Source organism: Stenella coeruleoalba (genome assembly GCF_951394435.1).
Source record: "Stenella coeruleoalba genome assembly, chromosome: 3".
Taxonomy (NCBI): Eukaryota; Metazoa; Chordata; class Mammalia; order Artiodactyla; family Delphinidae; genus Stenella; species Stenella coeruleoalba.
In genome coordinates, this window is record NC_137148.1 from 170,625,836 (window position 1) to 170,644,965 (window position 19,130).

General features: G+C 54.6%; 1 protein-coding gene across 2 annotated transcripts; it reads right to left on the reverse strand.

Annotated features, from left to right (window-relative positions):
• Positions 1–128: 128 nt before the first annotated feature.
• TNFAIP8L1 (TNF alpha induced protein 8 like 1) lies at positions 129–18,654 on the reverse strand. 2 transcript variants are annotated; one of them, XR_013827755.1, is made up of 3 exons: positions 18,560–18,654; positions 937–3,845; positions 129–266 (listed from the first exon to the last, which is right to left on the reverse strand). XR_013827755.1 is itself a non-coding variant. In XM_079918173.1 (2 exons), the coding sequence occupies exon 2, from the start codon at positions 3,838–3,840 to the stop codon at positions 3,280–3,282; it is 561 nt and encodes a 186-aa protein (XP_079774299.1). In that variant the 5' UTR covers positions 3,841–3,845; positions 18,560–18,654; the 3' UTR covers positions 196–3,279. The 2 variants fall into 2 exon arrangements, 1 of the variants encoding a protein (XP_079774299.1); XM_079918173.1 differs by having other exon boundaries at positions 196–3,845.
• Between the last annotated feature and the right edge of the window lie 476 nt (positions 18,655–19,130).

The following is a 19,130-nucleotide window of genomic DNA, read 5'->3' on the forward strand; positions in this document are numbered from 1 at the left end:
CCTGGCTGGGCACGTGGGGCTGGGGGCCCCTACTTCCCTTCGCTGCTGGAGACGTAAAGCTGCATCACCCTGGGCACAGGGACTTTTCTGCAGGCGCAGACGTGCGGGTCCCGAGGCAGCTGGACCTTGCCGAGCCCACAGGGCCACGCCCAGCAGAGGGTGAGCGCTCCAGGGCAGACCTGCTCTTCTGCATCCTGTGGTTGGCTCTGCTTACTTTTTTTTGAGGTCGGATTGCAGCTCGGTGACTTTAAAAAAGAAACAAAAACCTGCAAGCAAACCAAAATAAATAAACGACATCCCCAAAGGCCTCAGCCACTCAGGGGAGCCTGGTCTCCCAACAGCAGGGCCTGGGAGTCTGACCCCCACTGGACTGTCACCCTGACCTCTGACTGTGAGGAAAGAAACCATGTGGCCATGGAGCGGGTCCTTGATGATCAGAATCACCACGTTGGGGCGACTGAGGCCTCTCTGTTCCTGTCACTCACCTGACCCTCCCTCATGCCACCCAGGAGCCCGGTGCTGCTGTGACCCCACCTGCTGGGGCCTCAGCGGTGCTGATGTAGGAATGGCTCCAGAGAGAGGCGCAAGCAAGATGAACAGCTGTTCCCAGAATCACTGAGGGGGACCTTGGGCCCACGGTACTCGGGGCAGGGGCGGGGCACCAGCAGCCTCAGTGGTCAAGCGCACACGATCTGCACCACACCTCGTGAGCAGCTCTGGAGGCACACACGTCCTCCGGGAGGCTCACTCCACCGAGCACGGCGACCTGCAGTTCTCAACAGGGCCCAGGAGATGATTGCCCAGGGCCTCCTGCCAAAACCAGGCAGCTGGACACAGGCGGAGACGATGGTGCACCCTGGGCCCCGAGGTGTGTGAGGGCCAGACCCTGGCTGAGAGGGATATGGATTCTTCTATGGTCAGCCTGGAGTCACTTACCACTTCCAAGTACTGGGCGCCAGCAGGGATGCAGAGCGGTAGGTGCAATGTGCTGGGACGCAGCAGGGCGCCTCTGGACACAGAGAAGCTTCCCCTTTACTCCATGTGATGTGCGCGTGTGCCTTTACGGAGCTTTCTGGTGAGCGAAGCCACCCGGCCCCAGGACCTTTGGTCATTATGAGGAGCTGGACTGAGCCCTGTTTGGGCTGCAGAAGCCAAGCTCTGCCACCTCTGCTAGTCTGTCCTCCAACGCAGCGGGAATCAAACCTGCCAACAGGCTGCGGGTGTGTGACGTTTATGTGCAACCGTGATTCAAAACGCAAAAACCCTAGGTGGGTGAGAGCAAACTGTCAGATGCTTTTATTTACATAGTTTTGTAGCGCTCTTTGGTTTTTTAAAATTAAATCTCAAGTGTATAAAAAAGAGTCCAGACAGGTACAAAGCCTTATCACATGGATATATGCCTGCAGAGCAGAGGGCAAAGGATTTCATGTGGGGCTTCTCAGCGTAATCAAAATGCACGACTGTTCATTTGAAGATGTCTTTTGACCCAAGATAAGAGGGAAAGTTTGCCTTGGAAGTGGAGGGCAGAGGTAGGAACAGCTGGCTCCTGAGTGAAAGCCTTTGACTTTTTCAGAGCAGCAGAAACCAAACAGAGAAACGCTGCCCTGAATCTGGGGTCCTAATCTATCAGCCAGCCCCTCATGCCGTGGAGAGGCAAAAGGGAGTGGTGGGGACTGTGGCAAAACAAAGACGGGCAACCTCTATGCAGCTTCACCATTGGGCAGTGCGGGCGCGTTTTCTAGAGAACCGCCAAGATCAAGATCGGGACGTGCTATTTCCTTGGTTTTAAGTGTTGGCAACTAATTCCAAATGTCTCAAACACTGGATGGGGCTAAGCAAACCCATCTTCTTGCCTAATAAGGCCTGCAGGCCTCCTGTTTGCAGTCTTTGCCCTAAACAGACCAGGTTCTGCAAAAATAGACATCGTTCCCCCGCTCCCCACTGAGTGCCCAAAATAACCTTCCCGGCCCTGACATGGCCAGACCTGCAGCCGGGTTTCGCATTTTTAAAACCCATGCCCACTTCTGACAAATCACAAATAATGCTCCCACACCCCAACGTGTCCATCCACGCCCCAAGTTAAGAATCGCCACACCAGCGTTGCCAAAGCCAAGAGTTGTTGAGCTTTGTTTCTGAGGCCCGTCTTATAAAAACAATTGTTTGTTTGTTTTCCAAATATGAAATCATCATTTAAAAACATGCACGCATCTCAGACAGCTTTCCCCTGACACCCTGCACGGGGGGCACACTCCGTTCCTCTCCCATGTGGGAGTCTGGGCCACGATGCCAACCAGAGGGAGGAGGCGTCCTCACTGACACACCTGCACCCACCGCGGCCCTCGCGTGGCTCCCAGGGCCCATTTCCTGGTCTGCGGAACAAAGTACCCCAGCCTGGGAGGCTGAAACAACAGAAGCTTGTTCGCGCTCACCTCTGGAGGCCTGAGATCAAGGGGTCAGCGGGGCTGGTTCCCTCCGAGGGCTGTTCCAGGCTCTCTCCCAGCTTCTGGGGGTGGCTGGCAGTCCTTGATGTTCCTTGTCGTTCAGACACCTCCCCCCAGTCTCTACCACCACCGTCATATAGCATTGTCCTCTGAGTCTGTGTCCAAATGTCCCCTTCTCATAAGCACGCCACTCAGAGTGGATTAGCCACCCCTGCTCCAGTATGAACTCAACTAATCACATCTGCAATCACCCTATTTCTAAATAAGGTCATATTCAGAGGCCCTGGGGCTTAGGACTTCGAGGAACTTGGGGCGGGGGAACAGCTCACTGTGTAACACTCCCTTTCTCCTGGTTCCCCATGATCCTCTCTGTGGGAATGCAAAAGCCCAGGCAACATTATGAAGTGGGAAGCCGCCAGCTGTCAGAGACACCAAGTGATCTGAGGGGTTCAGACCGGTGGCTCAAGGGTTATTGTGCAGACGGTGCGCCGGAGCAGGCAGTGGTCTCCAAGTGCCCCGGGAGGCTGCTGGCGCAGGCAGGCCGTGCCGGGTTCCGCGCTGAGTTCCTCTCCCCACGGAGACTGGGCCGGAGGAGGACAGGTGACCTGGGTCCTTAGAGCTGCAGAGGCGGACGCGCGCGCGCGTGCGTGTGTGTGTGCGTGTGTGCGTGCGCGAGTGTGTGTGTGTGTGTGTGCGTGCGTGCGTGTGTGTGTGTGTGTGTGTTGGGCGGGGTGGTTTTGGCCAGAGTCAGACTGGGAGAAAAGAGGTTAAAAACCCCCCCGCAAGCCCCGCCCCCAGCGGCAAGCCGGAACGAGGAGGTCGGAGGTCAGGTCGGAGGTCATATGCTCTCCTCGTCCAGCAGCCGGGTGAGACCCTCGCAGATCCTGCGCAGGTGGGAGCGGTAGGGCTCAGCCGGGCCGTAGAGCGCGGCGAGGAAGTCGCAGTCAGCCAAGTGGCCGAACACGTGGTTGATGCGGCCGTGGGACTTGGCGGTCAGGTGCGCGCCCGCCGCCTGGTGCAGCAGGTCCCGGCACTCAAGCAGGGCGGCGGCCAGGACGCGCCGGTCGAAGGTGAAGTCCACCTGGTGGAAGCTGACGGCGGTCATGGCCAGGCGGCGGGCCTGCTGCCGGAAGCGCTGCAGCCGCGCCAGCTCCTCGCCGCCCAGCTGCCCGCTGCGCAGCAGGACACCCAGCTTCACGGCCACCTTGACCAGGTTCTTGACCACTTTCTGGGCCTCCTTGCGGCTGCGGGTGAACTCCTTGGTGGCGCGGTACAGCTCGTCCAGCACCTCGCTGCTGGTGTCGTCGATGAACGCGGCCGCTACCGCCCTGGATGCCATCTTGCTCAGGAGCTTCTTCTGGGCCTGGAGGGCCAGGCTCTTGGTGCTGAAGGTGTCCATCCGCCCTGCGCGGGGGTGGGGACACAGACCCGCCGTCAGCCCGCACAGCCCGGCTGCCAGGGGCTTGCCTGGGCGGGCCGCTAACGTTGGCGACCACCGTCTTCCCAATCCGGGAAATGGGCACACGCCACCAGCCTATCTCCAGGGGAGCCTGCGTGCCCATTCCACAGACCTACTGTGTGTGCCAGGACTGGGTGTACAGAGCCGACCAGCGAGCCCCCGGGAACACAGTAAGTGCTACCATCCGGGAAGCTGCAAGAGCCCACATAGCACAGGATCCCCAGCAGATCAAGAGGGCCAAGGCTGACCTCCTGGAGGAAGAGACAGGTGAGAAAATGGGGAGGGCATCCCAGGCGGGAAGATCCCCATGCTCCAAGGCCTAGAGGAGGGAAAGTCCAAGTAGCAGGAGCACAGAACGGCAGAAACTTGTGAAAAAAAAATAGCAAAAGCTATTTTTAGGAAAAGCTCGTTTAAAAAATAGCATTCACACTGAAGAGATGATGACCCAAGGGACCCTAAGGGAATTTGTTTCTAAAAAAAGTCAAAGGAATTAATGTGTAATGTTGAAATCTGGGCAGGGCCTTCTGTTATGGTTTATTACAGGATACTGAATCTAGTTCCCTGTGCTATACCATAGGACCTCCTTGTTGTTTGTCCATTCTGTATATACTCATTTGCATCTGCTAATCCCAAACTCCCAATCCTTCCTTCCCCTACCTACCCTCCCCCTTGGCAAACACAAGTCTGTTCTCTATGTCTGTGAGTCTGTTTCTGTTTGGTAGATAACTTCATTTGTGTCCTATTTTAGATTCCACGTATAGGTTTTATCATATGGTATTTGTCTTTCTTTTTGACTTACTCCCCTTAGTATGAGAATCTCTAGGTCCATCCATGTTGCTGCAAATGGCATTATTTCATTCTTTTTCATGGCTGAGTAATATTCCACTGTGTATGTATACCACATCTTATTTATCCATTCATCTGTCGATGGACATTTAGGTTGTTTCTATATCTTGGCTATTGTGAATAGTGCTGCTGTGAACATTGGGGTGCATGTATCTTTTCGAATTAGAGTTTTGTGTGGATATATGCCCAGGAGTGGGATTGCTAGATCATATGGCAACACTGTTTTTAGTTTTTGAGGAAGCTCTATACTGTTCTCCATAGTGGCTGCAACAATTTACATTCCCACTAATAGTGTAGGAGGGTTCTCTTTTCTCCACACCCTCTCCAGCATTTGTTACTTGTAGACTTTTTAATGATGGCCATTCTGACCAGTGTGAGGTGATACCTCATTGTAGTTTTGATTTGCGTTTCTCTAATAATTAGCAATGATGAGCATCTTTTCATGTTACCTGTTGGCCATCTCTGTGTTTTCTTTGGAGAAATGTCTATTTAGTCTTCTGCCCATTTTTTGATTGGGTTGTTTTTTGGTTATTGAGTTGTATGAGCTGTTTGTATATTTTGGAAATTAATGGGCAGGGCCTTCTGAATCCCACTACTTGTGGTCCCTGGTACCAGCCCTGCAAACCCACTGTATCCTTGCTCTGAGTTGAGAAGGGGCTCAAGGTGAGTTATCACAGGAGGGGTCCAGCTTATCATTCCCCTCATCCTGCAGCTCCATGAAACAGGGTCCCAGCCCAGCCCCTGGGCTGTTCAGGGTGGAGAAGCCTAGGTACCAATGCTCCTGGCCTCCTCACCCCCTTGAGTTTACAACGGACATCCTGAGACCTTAGTCAGGCCCTGAATGAGTCAGGGGGGCAGTGACCTGGGTGGGGGTTCCCCAGGGCCATTTGTGGGGTTTCTGGAAACGCATCACTCTGCTGATTCCTGTGATACAGAAATATTGACTTGCATCAGCTTCCACCCAGGAAAGGGCCAGGGAGGTGGCCAAGGTGAATGGCAGGCTGGCTGTCTGGGAACAGTGACCAGGCCTCCAACCGCAGAAGCCTGGACCTCTGTCTGTCCCTTATGTCTGACTCCTTTTGTCCTTCCTGCATGGCAGTCTTCCAGATCCCCCAGGCTCTGGAGGCTCCCCTTCCAACCACCTCCTTCCTGCAGCGCCAGAATTCTTCCTACATTGCACATCTGGGCTTAGCCCTTTCCTTGTAAGAACCAGCTGGCAGCTCCTCATGGCTCTCAGGACCAAAGCCCACACCTCATTCCAGCCCCTGCATCTTCCCTGGTGAGCTCCTATACATCGCCCAACACCTTGGCCCCCAAACCCCTGCCTCTTCTCTGGTGGACACATATACATCCCCCAAAAGCCCTGGCCCCTAAGCCCCTGCCTCTCACCCTCGCAGGTTCATCCCTCAGCTCAGCCTGGACACCACCTCCTCTAGGAAGCCACCCTCGAACAGCCAAACTGACAGTGAGGCACCTCCTCTGAGCCACAGAGCACCCCAGGCATCCCTCATCACTGCTCTGCCCCGCTGGCTTTGCTTCTTCCGTGGTCTGCCTCACCGCAGGCCACGGGGGAGGTAATGGGCCTGATTCCTTAACTGCTGTGTTTTTGGAGGCTCCGGAAACATCTTCCAAATGAATGAGGGAGCCTGAGACCCACCCCCAGCCCTGACCCGCTGCTGCCCCAGGCTCTGGTGGGAATCCACCCCGACCCCAGCCTCAGGCCAGCCAGACCAGGAATGCCACATGGGTGCCCACTCAGCCACAGGAACCCCGACAAAGCCCATCTGTGTGTGAGCTCAGACCCCGGGAGAAGTCCCAAGCCTCGGCCGCCCTCTCCCTGCCCACAGAGGTCGGGACGGGCCTGGAGATGAATGACCCAGTCTTCCCTACTCCCACAGCAGCCCCAGACCCTGTACAAAGGCTGGGGCAGAGCAGGGGTGTGGGTGACTCAGCACCGCGTGGCAGGCCCTGAGCAGCGGCGTGTGCCTATTTCATCACTTCAGCGTGGTGTTGTATTCGGCTGGTTGCCGGGTTGCAGAAGAAATTACACAGGCTCAGAGAGGCTGAGCCATTTCCCCAAGGCCACACAGCAACACAGGGACTGCCTGCCCCCACCACCTCTGCACCCCTACGCTCTCTGCTTTCCCCAGCTGACTCCTGCGAGTTGCCCTGAGTCTTGTGGGGCTGTCCCCCATGACAAAACCAGCCCCAAAATTTAGGGCCTGCTCCTGGCTCTAAACTCTTGGTCAAGCAACATAACTGCCCCATGCCTCAGTTTCCCCATCAGTAAAATGGAGGATGGTGGCTGTAAGGAGGGAGAACTACCTCCATCCTAGGGCAGAAGCTTGTGACCAACCTGAGTGTCGCGCGGGTTGTGAGCTTTCCCCGGGCAAGAGGCTGGACGCCACTGCCTGGACTTCTGACCTTCAAGCTCTATGCCATTCAGCTCCCTGAATGTAGAGACCTATTTCTCTGTGATGTTCTCTGGGGAAAAAAAGAGCAGCAGCAAGGAATAACTATGCTTCCAGGATGCCCTCTCACCTCTGTTTCTCTAGAACGTTCTATTCCATTCCCTCTACCTAGACTCCTCTCTCACCCATCACTTATCCCGTAAACTCATTCAAGTCTCAGAGTTACTGTCACCTCCTCTTGGAAGACTTCTGGATGCCCCAGGCTGGGCCAGGTGCCCCCTTGGCTCCCATGGTGCCCGGGGCATCCTCCATCATGGCCCCGAGTACCTTGGTTTCGGTGTCCATCTCCCCGGCCTGACAGCTTGGGTAGGGGCTGCATCTTTTTTTTTTTGGCCGTGTCACAGGTCATGCAGGATCTTAGTTCCCCAACCAGGGATCAAACCTCTGGCCCCTGCAGTGGAAGCACAGAGTGCTGACCACTGGACTGCCAGGGAATTCCCCTGCATCTTTCTTGTTCACGCCATGTCTCCTAACCCTAACCCAGGGCCTGGTACCCAGCAGACACCCAGTAAGTGTTTGTTGAATGTATGAGGGAAAGGATGTCTGCAAACATTGGAACCCGGGGGCGGGGGGGAACTCCCAACTCCCTGGGTCCAGCTCCCCAGTTTACAGATGGACAAATTGAGACTCAGAGAGGAGAAGGCCTTTCCCTGGATCTCAAGGACTCTGGTGCCCAGGTCTTTCTGCCTATTTGGTTGCTGTGTGACCCCAGGCAGGGTTCTGTCTCTCTCTGGGCCTTGACCTTCCCCTCTGCAAGTCCTGAGGTCGGGCGTGTTGGTTCACAGGGGAAGCCTGTCCTGTTTACCAGCTTCAGGAAGAGCCTGGGCCCTCAGCAGCAGTACTGCCCCACACCCACCCTGCCGAGCACAGAGGAAAAGGGGCGGAGGGCGGGGGCAGCTGCAGCCTTCCCTCTTGGCCTCCACACTCCTTGCCCCTACTCCCCTTGGGGCAGTCCCCAGACCTATGACACCTGGACCAGCCCAGCTGCAATGGGTCAGCGGTCCCCACTCCCACCCCCCCGCCGCTGACCCATTGTTCTACCAGAAACGCCTCCATCCAGGCAGCCAGACAGGGAGATGACTGCTCTCCCGGGGGAGCATGCTGGGGACCAAAATAAACCCCAGCCTTCCTTCCTGCCAGCTGCGCTCATCCAAGTCCAAGGGCAGACAAGCCAGGAGGGGCCTGGCTGCACCAGGGCAGGCTTTCTGGGGCAGGCCCTTCCCAGGGACAGCGGAGGGGCTCAGCGGCCAGACAGCCAGTGTCCCTGGCCCCTGCCCACCAAATGCCAGATCACCCCACTATCGTCACAGCCAGGAAAGCCCAATAAAGCTTCAAGGGCTCGGCTGGAACACTCATTCAGTGGCTCAGTGAGCACTTAGGGAGCACCAGTTGTGTCCCAGGCACTGGGGACATAGCAGTGACCAAGAGAGATCCCGTCCCTGCCTTCCAAGGGACCCCAGCCTTCTAGACACCATGCCACCTCCTTATTAGAAAAGAATTTGGGTGCCCCCATTTCCCTGAAATGGAATCCACAGGCAGTACCGTCTGTCTCCACCTGCTGGTATAAAAATAAAATTAGGGCTTCCCTGGTGGCGCAGTGGTTGAGAGTCCGCCTGCCGATGCAGGGGACACGGGTTCGTGCCCCAGTCTGGGAAGATCCCACATGCCGCGGAGCGGCTGGGCCCGTGAGCCGTGGCTGCTGAGCCTGTGTGTCTGGAGCCTGTGCTCCACGACGGGGGAGGCCACAGCAGTGAGAGGCCCACGTACCACAAAATAAATAAATAAAATTAATATGTGGTGACAAAGGTGAGGGGGATTGTACAGGGAGGAGCTCTGGATTTTTTTTTTTTTTTAATTTTTAAATTTTTTTAAAAGATTTTTTTTTTCATGTGGACCATTTTTAAAGTCTTTATTAAATTTGTTACAGTATTGCTTCTGTTTTGTTTTTTGGCCGCGAGGCATGTGGGATCTTAGCTCCCTGACCAGGGATCGGCACTGGACCACCAGGGAAGTCCCTAATTTTTTAATTAAAAAAAAAATTGTTTTTCAAACCCACGCCCCCTGTCAGTGGAAGCGCAGATTCTTAACCACTGGACCACCAGGGAAGTCCCCGGAATGTTTCATGTTCTGTGTCTCCATCTGGGTCTACACAATGTAAAAAGTCATCGAGTTGGATGGTTACAAAGAAATGTGAATACACTAAAACCCAGAAAACTGTAAACTTTCAAAGGGTAACTTTTATGGTATGTGAGTTATATCTTGATTTTTTAAAAATCTAACATTTCTCCAAGGAAGATATATAAATGGCCAATAAGCAAGTGAAAAGATGCTCAACATCACTGGCTACTAGGAAAACAAGTCAAAATCATCATGATACATCACCTCAGCCCCACTAGGATGGCCGTTTCAAAAAGACAAAACAAAAGGGCTGGCAAGGATGGGAGAAACTGGAGCCCCTCACCCACGGCTGGTAGGAATAGAAGATGGTGCAGCCGCCGTGGAAAACAGTTTTTTGGCAGTTCCTCAAACACAGAGTTACCACATGACCCAGCAGTTATACTCCTAAGTACCTACCCCAAAGAGATGAAAACATACGTACACATAAAAACGTATACACACGTGGGCATAGCAGCATGATGCGTAATAACCAAAAAGTGGAAACAACCCAAATGCCCGCCAGCAGATAAATGGACAAACCAATTGTGGCCCATCCACACACTGGGATGTTATTCAATCATAAAAATGAGTGAAGCACCGACACTCACTATAACATGGATGGACCCTGAGAACACGATGCTCAGTGAGAGAAGCCAGACACAGAAGGACCCACTGTGTGTGATTCCATTGATGGGAACCGTCCAGAACAGGCAAATTCACACAGACAGAAAGTGAATTAGTGGTTTCCAGGGGCTGGGGAGCAGAGAATGGAGAGTGACTGCTAATGGGATGGGATTTCTTTTGGGGGTGGCAAAATGTTCTGGAATGTGAGCACTTTAAAATAGTGAATTTTACAATATGTGAATTCTGTGTCATCAAGCTGAACACTTACTGTATACATATCAAGCGTATATAGTTTATACCTTTGTGCCCCTTACTCTATTTTATGCCTTTTTTTTTTTTTTTTTTGCGGTACGCTGGCCCTCACTGTTGTGGCCTCTCCCGTTGCGGAGCACAGGCTCCAGATGCGCAGGCTCAGTGGCCATGGCTCATGGGCCCAGCCGCTCTTCGGCACGTGGGATATCCCCGGACCGGGGCACGAACCCGTGTCCCCTGCATCGGCAGGCGGACTGTCAACCACTGCGCCACCAGGGAAGCCCTATGCCTCATTTTAAAAACGTTAAATAAATTGGGACTTCCCTGACAGTCCACTGGTTAAGACTCCCCGCTTCCACTGCAGGGGGTGCGGGTTGGATCCCTGGTCGGGGAACTAAGATCCCACATGCTGCTCAGCACGGCCAAAAAAAAAAAAAAATTTAAAAATCACGATTTGGCCCAAGCAGTAATACAAACAGAAATAAAAGGATTACAGGGACTTCCCTGGTGGCGCAGCGGCTATTAATCTGCCTGCCAATGCAGGGGACACGGGTTCAGCCCTGGTCCGGGAAGATCCCACATGCTGCGGAGCAACTAAGCCCATGTGCCACAACTAGTGAGCCCGTGAGCCACAACTACTGAAGCCCATGGACCTAGAGCCCGTGCTCCGCAACAAGAGATGCCCCCACTCGCCGAAACTAGAGAAAGCCCACACGCAGCAATGAAGACACAATGCAGCCAAAAATTAATTAATTAATTAAAAAAAAAAAAAAAAAGTATTACACAAGTGGAGATTTGCAAATCACTTCCACCTAGCCAGGCACATGGTACATGCTCAATACATGTTTGATTAAAAAAGAATTTTCCTGGGACTTCCCCAGTGGTCCAGTGGTTGGGACTCCGCACTCCCAATGCAGGGGGCCCAGGTTCGATCCCTGGCCAGGGAACTAGATCCCACATACCGCAACTAAAGATCCCACATGCAGCAATGAAGATCCCGTGGGCCTCAACTAAGACCTGGTACAGCCAAATAAATACACAAAGAAGTATTAAAAATTTTTTTTCCTCCTTAAAAGCTCAGGCCCACTGCACTCAATGATGGAGTGCATCTGTCAGAGGTTTGCCCCATACAGGGCATCGCAGGGAACACGTAGCTACAAATTTCTATCAAAAAAGAGCTCCATCTTCCCTTGATTTACCCAGGAGTTGCATTTCAGGAAAATTCACTGAATATTGAAACCCCTAGTCATCGGTTTCTGGCAGGACATTAGGAAGTTGTGAGGGCCAGGGGCTGCCCTGAGCATGGCCAGACGCCTAGTGCCTTGGTCCCTGCCCCCCAAATGCTAGCATATCCTGTTGTTATCATAAGTGGGAGGGGAAAAAAAAGCCCTCTGAATTTCCAAAACGGCCCCCTAAGAGGTGTTGCCCCTGATGGAAGGGGGAGGCACCAGGAAGCAGTGAATGTGGAATGTGGAATGTGGATGTGGAATGTGGAAATAAACAGGATAATTTCAGGGGGATGGGGGGAGTGACATCCCCCCGGGGATGGGGGGCAGTGACAGCCAGGGACGGCAGGTGACCTAGGCTGGGTGGTCAGGAGGGCCCCTCCAAGGTGGAGCCCCTGGAGCTGGGACTGGGACTGGAAGGACAGGGTCTGGGGGAGGGTGAGCCAGGCAGAGGGAATGGCTGGTGCAAAGGCCCTGGGGCAGGACAGTGCCAGGGAGGAGACCGGAGGCTGGTCCACAGCCCCCGAGGAGGCCACTGTCCAGGCCCTCCCACAGCTCTGAGGTCTCCCCTCCATGACCTCACACAAGCCCCAGCCCCTGGAGGCACTTTCCCATCTGTGAAATGGGTGTCTAGTCACTGAGTCCCTGTCTCTGCTGATTGCTGCCCTGCACCCCACATTCTTTCTGGAACCTCAGCCCTCTGTCCACGCTCAGACTTTCACCCTCTGCCAACCCCACTTTGTCTTTTTGACTCTGACCTTTGTTCCTGTCCCCATTTTGGACACTCCAGCTCCCAAACTGGCCACAGACGGTGGAGCCTCGGGTTGCTCTAGACTTGACAGCATCCTTTCCCCACACAGGCAAAGGTGGGCTTGGAGGGAGGGTGGGGTGGAAGCAGGACTGAATGTGAGCCTCCCCCAAGGGGAAGGGCACACAGCAGTGGACGGCACTGGCCCCAGTGGACCTCGTTCCTCCCAATCCCTTCTGTCCCCAAACTCTGGAGCAGGGCCAACCTTCCCGCTCCCCACATCAATGACCTCCCCTCCTTCATCTCCCCTCTTGCTGTCCCTGCAACATGCTAGGCATGGTCCAGTCTCAGGGCCTCTGCCAGGCCCTGCCAGCTGGGAGGCCCAGGTGGGGAGACTCCTCCCATGGCCCCCCATCCAACCCAGGTCACAGGTGCGCCGGGGTGGCCCCTCAACCCACAGATTCCCAGTCCTGGATGCTAGGTGTGGGGGTGATGGGGATTCCACAGGGCAGAAGATCCTGCTTCCCAGGGTCCCCAGTGCCCCCCGGGTGCACCGTGAATGCTGCGTCCCACCCCATTCACTAAGCGCTGGAGAATTCTTAGCCACCAGCTTTCCAGGAAAAATAAATGTAGGCATGTAGGTACATACATATGTTTACCATAAATGTTCCTGACATAAAGGATGTGCCCCATGCAACTTACAGACGTAAGAAAGGATTTTGCACGGGTGAATTTCACACCCAACCGAGGCTCACTATGTGTTCTTGGTGAGTTTTGCCAAACTGGTACCAGTAGCCAATCTATACTTGCTACGGAGAAAGGAGAGCAGTCTGACACTGATGTCGCTGGATGGTCTCTTTCATACGAACAAGGAGAATTCAGATTTTACTCACTTATCAGCCAAGTGAGCGACTTCTTTGCCGAATCCGATGGCAGTTTTCGAATGGTGAGAGAATATTCCCTCAGTGCTTTTGTGCTGTTCGCAAGGAAGCAGCTAGAGACATGCCACCCTTTAAAATTTAATTTTCATTATTGATATTTCCTGTAGTTAGACCAAGGGCGGCAAATTCTGGCCTGCTGCCTGTTCTTGTAAATAAATAAAGTTTTATTGGCACATGCCACGCCCATTCATGTCCTATTGGAACGCAGCCTTGAAGAGAGGCAACAGAGGCAGAAAAGCTGGCAAAGCCAAAAATATTTACTATCTGACCCTTTATGGAAAAAGCTTGGGTACTTCCCTGGTGGCGCAGTGGTTAAGAATCCACCTGCCAATGCAGGGGACACAGGTTCGAGCCCTGGTCCGGGAAGAACCCACATGCCACGGAGCAACTAAGCCTGTGCGCCACAACTACAGAGCCTGTGCTCTAGAGCCCGCGAGCCACAACTACTGATGCCTGCGTGCCACAACTACTGAAGCCCGCGCGCCTAGAGCCCGTGCTCCACAACAAGAGAAGCCACTGCAATAAGAAGCCCACGCACCGCAAGGAAGAGTAACCCCCACTCACCGCAAATAGAGAAAGCCCGCACACAGCAACGAAGACCCAACCCAGCCAAAAATAAATAAATAAATTTTAAAAAAAGGTTGGCCAACCTCCGGGTTACATGATGACAGAACAATATATCAAACCCTGATTTGTAGCATTTGCCAATTTCCATGGTGTAAATTCTCTCACCACAGCCAATTTCAAGCTTCCAACTTGAACATGGAGTTGGGAAGAACTGCTCACCGTCTCCACCAAACAGATACACTAGACGAAAATAACCTCAAGAGCACAGATCCTTGCAAAGTGCAGTAAAATAATTAGAAATTAGGATTTTTGACCTTTGCTTTTTTATAAGTTGTGCTGAAGTATATGTCACATACCATAAAATTCACCCTTTAAAGTGTACAATTCAGTGTTTTTATATATTCACAGAGCTGGGTAACCATCACAACTATTTAATTCCGGAACATTCTCACCACTCCGAAAAGAAACCCCCTCCCCAATAGCAGTCACTCCCCATCCCCCTCCCCCAGCCCTCTGGCAGCCGCTAATTTACTTTCTGCCTCTATGGATTTGCCTGTTTTTCTTATAAAAAGTATCACCCACTGTGTGGTCTTATGAGTCTGGCTTCTCTCACTGAGTGTCATGTTTTCAAGGCTCAGGGCTCCTGTTTTTTTTTAAAGGGTTTTTCTTTTTTTTTAATTAATTTTATTTTTGGCTGCGTTGGGTCTTCGTTGCTGCGCGCAGGCTTTCTCTACTTGCGGCAAGCGGGGGCTACTCTTCGTTGCGGTGCGCGGGCTTCTCGTTGCAGTGGCTTCTCTTTGTTGTGGAGCACGGGCTCTAGGCGCGCGGGCCTCAGTAGTTGTGGCTCATGGGGCTTGGTTGCCCCACGGCATGTGGGATCTTCCCCGACCAGGGCTTGAAGCCGTGTCCCCTGGATTGGCAGGCGGATTCTTAACCACTGTACCACCAGGGGAGTCCCAGGGCTTCACTCCTTTTTATGGCTGAATAATATTCCATATCTTTGAGGTTTCTTTTTTTTTTTTTTTTTTTTTTTTGGCCCTGCCAAGTGGCTTGTGGGATCTTAGTTCCCAGACCAGGGATTGAACCTGCACCCTCGGCAGTGAAAGCGCCGAGTCCTAACCACTGGACCGCCAGGGAATCCCCATACATACTTTTGTTTTAAATATAATGTATTTGACTGTAAGTTCATAGTATGTCATTTTTTTAAATTTATTTTTCTTCCAGTTTTATTGATAGTCTGTCCTTTTTAATAATGGTGATGTTAACAACAGGGTTGCGAAATTCCTGGCAATACAGCAAGTGGCCCTCGTGAGCGGGGGTGGGGAGGGTGGATGCTGGCTTCAGCATGCCACTGGTCCACGGAGCAGCCCGCCCTCCACATGAATTCTTTATGTCACAACAAAGGGCGTCAATAATTGATGGGCCCCCTCAGCGGGGCCTCCTCCCTCAGCCCCTGCTGCAGCATCCCAGGGTGGCCTCAGGGGCTCCAGATCTCCGCCCACCGTGGCAAATGCCCCCACACTATTACCCTCTGCCAGCATGAGGGCACCCACTGCTTCCAGCCCTTTACCAACCATCACTCAGACCTCACAGTCGGTGCCCATTTTGATATGGCAAAAGGGGGGACCTGCTTTTCTCAGGTGGGGGGGCAGATACCAGTGGTTTTCAAACCGGGTTCCCCAGAGCCCTCGGGGGCCACCCCAAGGATGGGCAGGGTCTGGCTCCCTGCCAGGCTGCGGTGGGAGTTGGGACACTTTCAACTGTGGTCAGATCTCCACTGAAGAAAGAGCTGGGATGGGGTGGGGGTGGGGGACACCAGTGGGCAAAAGTGAATGTTGGAAGACCATATCCCACCCCTCTACAGAGAAAGACAGGACAGGCTGAGGCTCAAGCTGAGTAAAAGTTTTTTTTTTTTTTGGCCGCGCTGCGCACCTTGCAGGATCTTCCCCAACCAGGGATCAAACCCAGGCCCACAGCAGTGAAAGCATGGAATCCTAACCACTGGACCGCCAGGGAATTCCCAAGTAAAAGATTTTTAACAGCAAGTGGAGGAGGCTGGAGGGTCACCTGGCAGGAATGTGGATGCAGCCCCTACATGAGTCCGGGTTCCACCCACTTCGCACCGCCCACAGCCTCCATCTTGGTCCCCTGGCTCCTGCCCTCGCACCCTACAGTCTGTCCTCTCCGTAGCAGCCGCCAGAGGGCGCCAGTGAGCACCCGAGTCAGATCCTACACCCTCTTCTGCCCACAGCCCTTCAGGGATCCCTCCTCCCTGGGGGTAAAAGCCCAAGTCTCCCCATGGCTCACAAGACCCTGCACGACCTGCCCCGTTCCTTCCCTGCCCTCCCCTCCTCCCTCTCTCCCCCTCGCTCACTCTGCTCCATCCACACGGGTCTCCTGGCTGTTCCTCCAACACACCAGGCATGGTGCTGCCCCAGGGCCTTTGCACGACCTGTGCCCTCTGCCTGGATTGCTCTTTCCCCCAGGTCTCCATGTGGCTATTTCTTTCTTGCCATTGAGCTTCAGCTCAAATGTCACCTCCTCAGGAGGCCCTCCCAGATTCCCCCATCTAAACTAATTTCCCCATCAATCTGTCTCTCCACTCCTTCATGCAATTACAGCTAACCCTAATGACTTTTCTGGATGAATGTCCATCTCTCCCAACCCCAGTCTGTGAACTGAGTGGGGGGTGGGGACACCAGACGGGCCTTGGTCATTGCCAGGTCCTTGGCGCCCTGCACCAGGCTTGGCTTAGAGTAGGGGCTCAGAACCAGTTGTTGAATGAATAGATGACCTCCCAGCACTAGAGGGGCACAGAGTCAGATATCTCGTCCAAGGGCCCCATTGTCCAGCCAGGGAAACTGAGGCCCCGAGAAAAACAGATAGCCCAAGGTCACACAGCAGCACAGCACGAACCCTTCTGGAAGGGGCTCCCCCACTGTGGACACTCCCCAACCTCCACTGCCCCATTGGACAGAAGGGAAAAGTGAGGCCTGGAAGACGGGGCCTTAGAAGATCCCAAGTACTCTTGGGCCAGAGGTGCCTCTGTGAATCCCTCAGGTGGTGGGATTCCAGGGGAAGTTGTCTCATGGAGGGGTGTATGTGGGGGATTCTGGGATAAAAGCCCAAGTTCTCTGTAACTGGGCCAAGTCCTGCCTGTCTCTAGGTCCCCATCTCAGTCTGTAACACCTGGGGCTGAACCTGAACAAGCATGTGTCGTTTCTTCAGGATCCGCCTCTGGGGCTGTTTCCATGACAACAGATGGAGTTTTGTCCTAGGCACCCTCTGGTGGCCCCATTTGACAGACAGGGACACTGAGACCTCCTGAACCCATCACATCAGATCACCAAGCAACCAAAAGGCCCCTCCCCTCCCCAGGCCTCAGATGAGGAAACTGAGGCTCAGGGGGCACCTGACCTGCCCAAGGCCACACAGCAGAAGGGGATACGACAGAGCCTCCAATCTGCACCTGCCTGACTGGTTTCTTCACTTAGGGACCCCTGCCCCCCATCAGAGTGGGGTGTGAGCGCCTGACTCGCCCCCCTCCAAGAGGTCTGGGCACTCACCCACCACCTGCGTCCCAGGCCACCAAGCCTGCCAAGTGGGAGAAGCTCAGCCCAGGTGTTCGCGTGGCTGGGGCGACAGTTCTTTGTTCCGGTTTCCATAGGTACAGCGTCGCTGGGCCGGCTCCTCCTCTGCCCCTCCCAGCCACCCAGCCGCCCAGCCCTGGCCTGGCAGTCCCTTGGCCCAGCCCATCTAGGCAACTTGTTATGTTTTAAAGTTGGCGCCTGTGCACCTGTCATGGAGGTACAGGGAATAGACCGTGCAAAGGCCCTGAGGCAGGATGGTGCCTGGCGTGTTGGTGGAATGTGGAGGCTGTGTGGCTGGAGCAGAGTGAGTGAGGGGGAGAGAAGGAGGAGGTGGAGGCCAGGTAGAGACTTGCAGGGCCCATATTCCTGCATTTAATTCTGGAAGCTGCCCTCACCCCCAGGGAGTTATGACCCTCAGACAGGAAATTGAGGCTTGGAGAATTGAATCACTCGTTCAAGGTACCAGTGATGAGTGGCAGAGCGGGAACCCAGGTTTGTCTGATTCCAAGGTCTGAGCTTGGGCTGAACCAACCCAACCACTGGGCTGAACTGCCCTCACCCTGCTATGGCACCCCCCACCCAGGGCGTTCACCTCCCCCAGCTGGGCTCAGACCTGCTCAGGAAGTAACCTCAGAGGCCTGTTTACAGCTGGGGCTGCTCCTCCTCCAGGAGAGCCCCCCAGGAGAGAGGAGGTAGTGATGCATGCAGATCTGGGTCAGGTCAACTGCCAGTCACCTCAGCGACGAAGGTCCCAATTCACAGCTGGCAAAACTGAGGCCAAGGCTTCAGAACACTGGGGAGCTCCCAGGTGGCCAGTCTGGGTGGGCCTGGCTCTGACTGTCTCTGCTGCCTGGACCAGCCAGAAGTCTCACTCATTCCCACCTCCACGCCTTTGGCCTGGCTGCCCACCACCTAGAATGCCCTCCTAGCTCTGGAATCTGGCCCTGGCACCTGGTGCCCTGCACTGTGAAAGGGGGCAGAGTCCATCAGAGTCCTCTTGTTGGGGGGAGGGGGGTGCTGATCCCAGAGCACCACCCCAAGCCAGGGTGGGCAGTTCAGACCCAGGATGCCTCCCTGTAACCCACACATCAAGAGAATGACAGGAAGACAGTGAAAGGGAGAAACGGAGAGGGAGAGGGAAACAGACATAAGGGGGGTCAGGGACATAGGGGGCGAGAGAAACAGAGAGGCCAGGTGGCCCCCGAGATTGGGGGGCGCCCCGGCACCGCTAGCTCACCTGCTCTCTGGGACTCCGTCGTCGGTCCGACGGTCAGGGCTCTGTCCGGCCGCCTCCGAGGGGGCTTTGCTGTGGCCGCGAGACTCGTGTCTGAGGACTGGGACCCAGCGGGGCGGGGCAGGAAGCTCGACCCCGCCCCCAACTGCCCCGCCCCTCTGAGCGGCCCCGCCCCCCGCCCCCGCCCGCGCGCAAAGGACCTTCAGGGACCGAGGGGGGGGTAGGGGCGGGCGAGGACGTAGGCTCAGCCAATGGCAGCGCGGGCGGTGTACGAAGAGTCCAATGGGAGCTGGTCTCCGCGGGGGGGTGGGGGGGGAACCTGGGGCGGGGCCAGGCAGCTCTGGGAGATTCCTCCGGAATCGCGAAAGGGGCCGGATGCTGGGGGGGAGCCCAACCCCGGGCCCCGTACAAGAAATGAGAGGAAGGAGAATTAGAGTCAAAAAACAGAGAGAGATGGGGGCCGGGGAGAGAAAGAGAGCCAAAAAGAAAAACAGAACAACCGCGTGGCTCTGGGAAGGCCCCTTTCTACCCCTGGGACTCCGTTTAAAGTACGGCCCCAGAGAACACTTTACAG

Bases quoted from the DNA above. Each gene is read 5' to 3' on its own strand.
- TNFAIP8L1 (XM_079918173.1), bottom strand. From the start codon at position 3,840: ATGGACACCTTCAGCACCAAGAGCCTGGCCCTCCAGGCCCAGAAGAAG.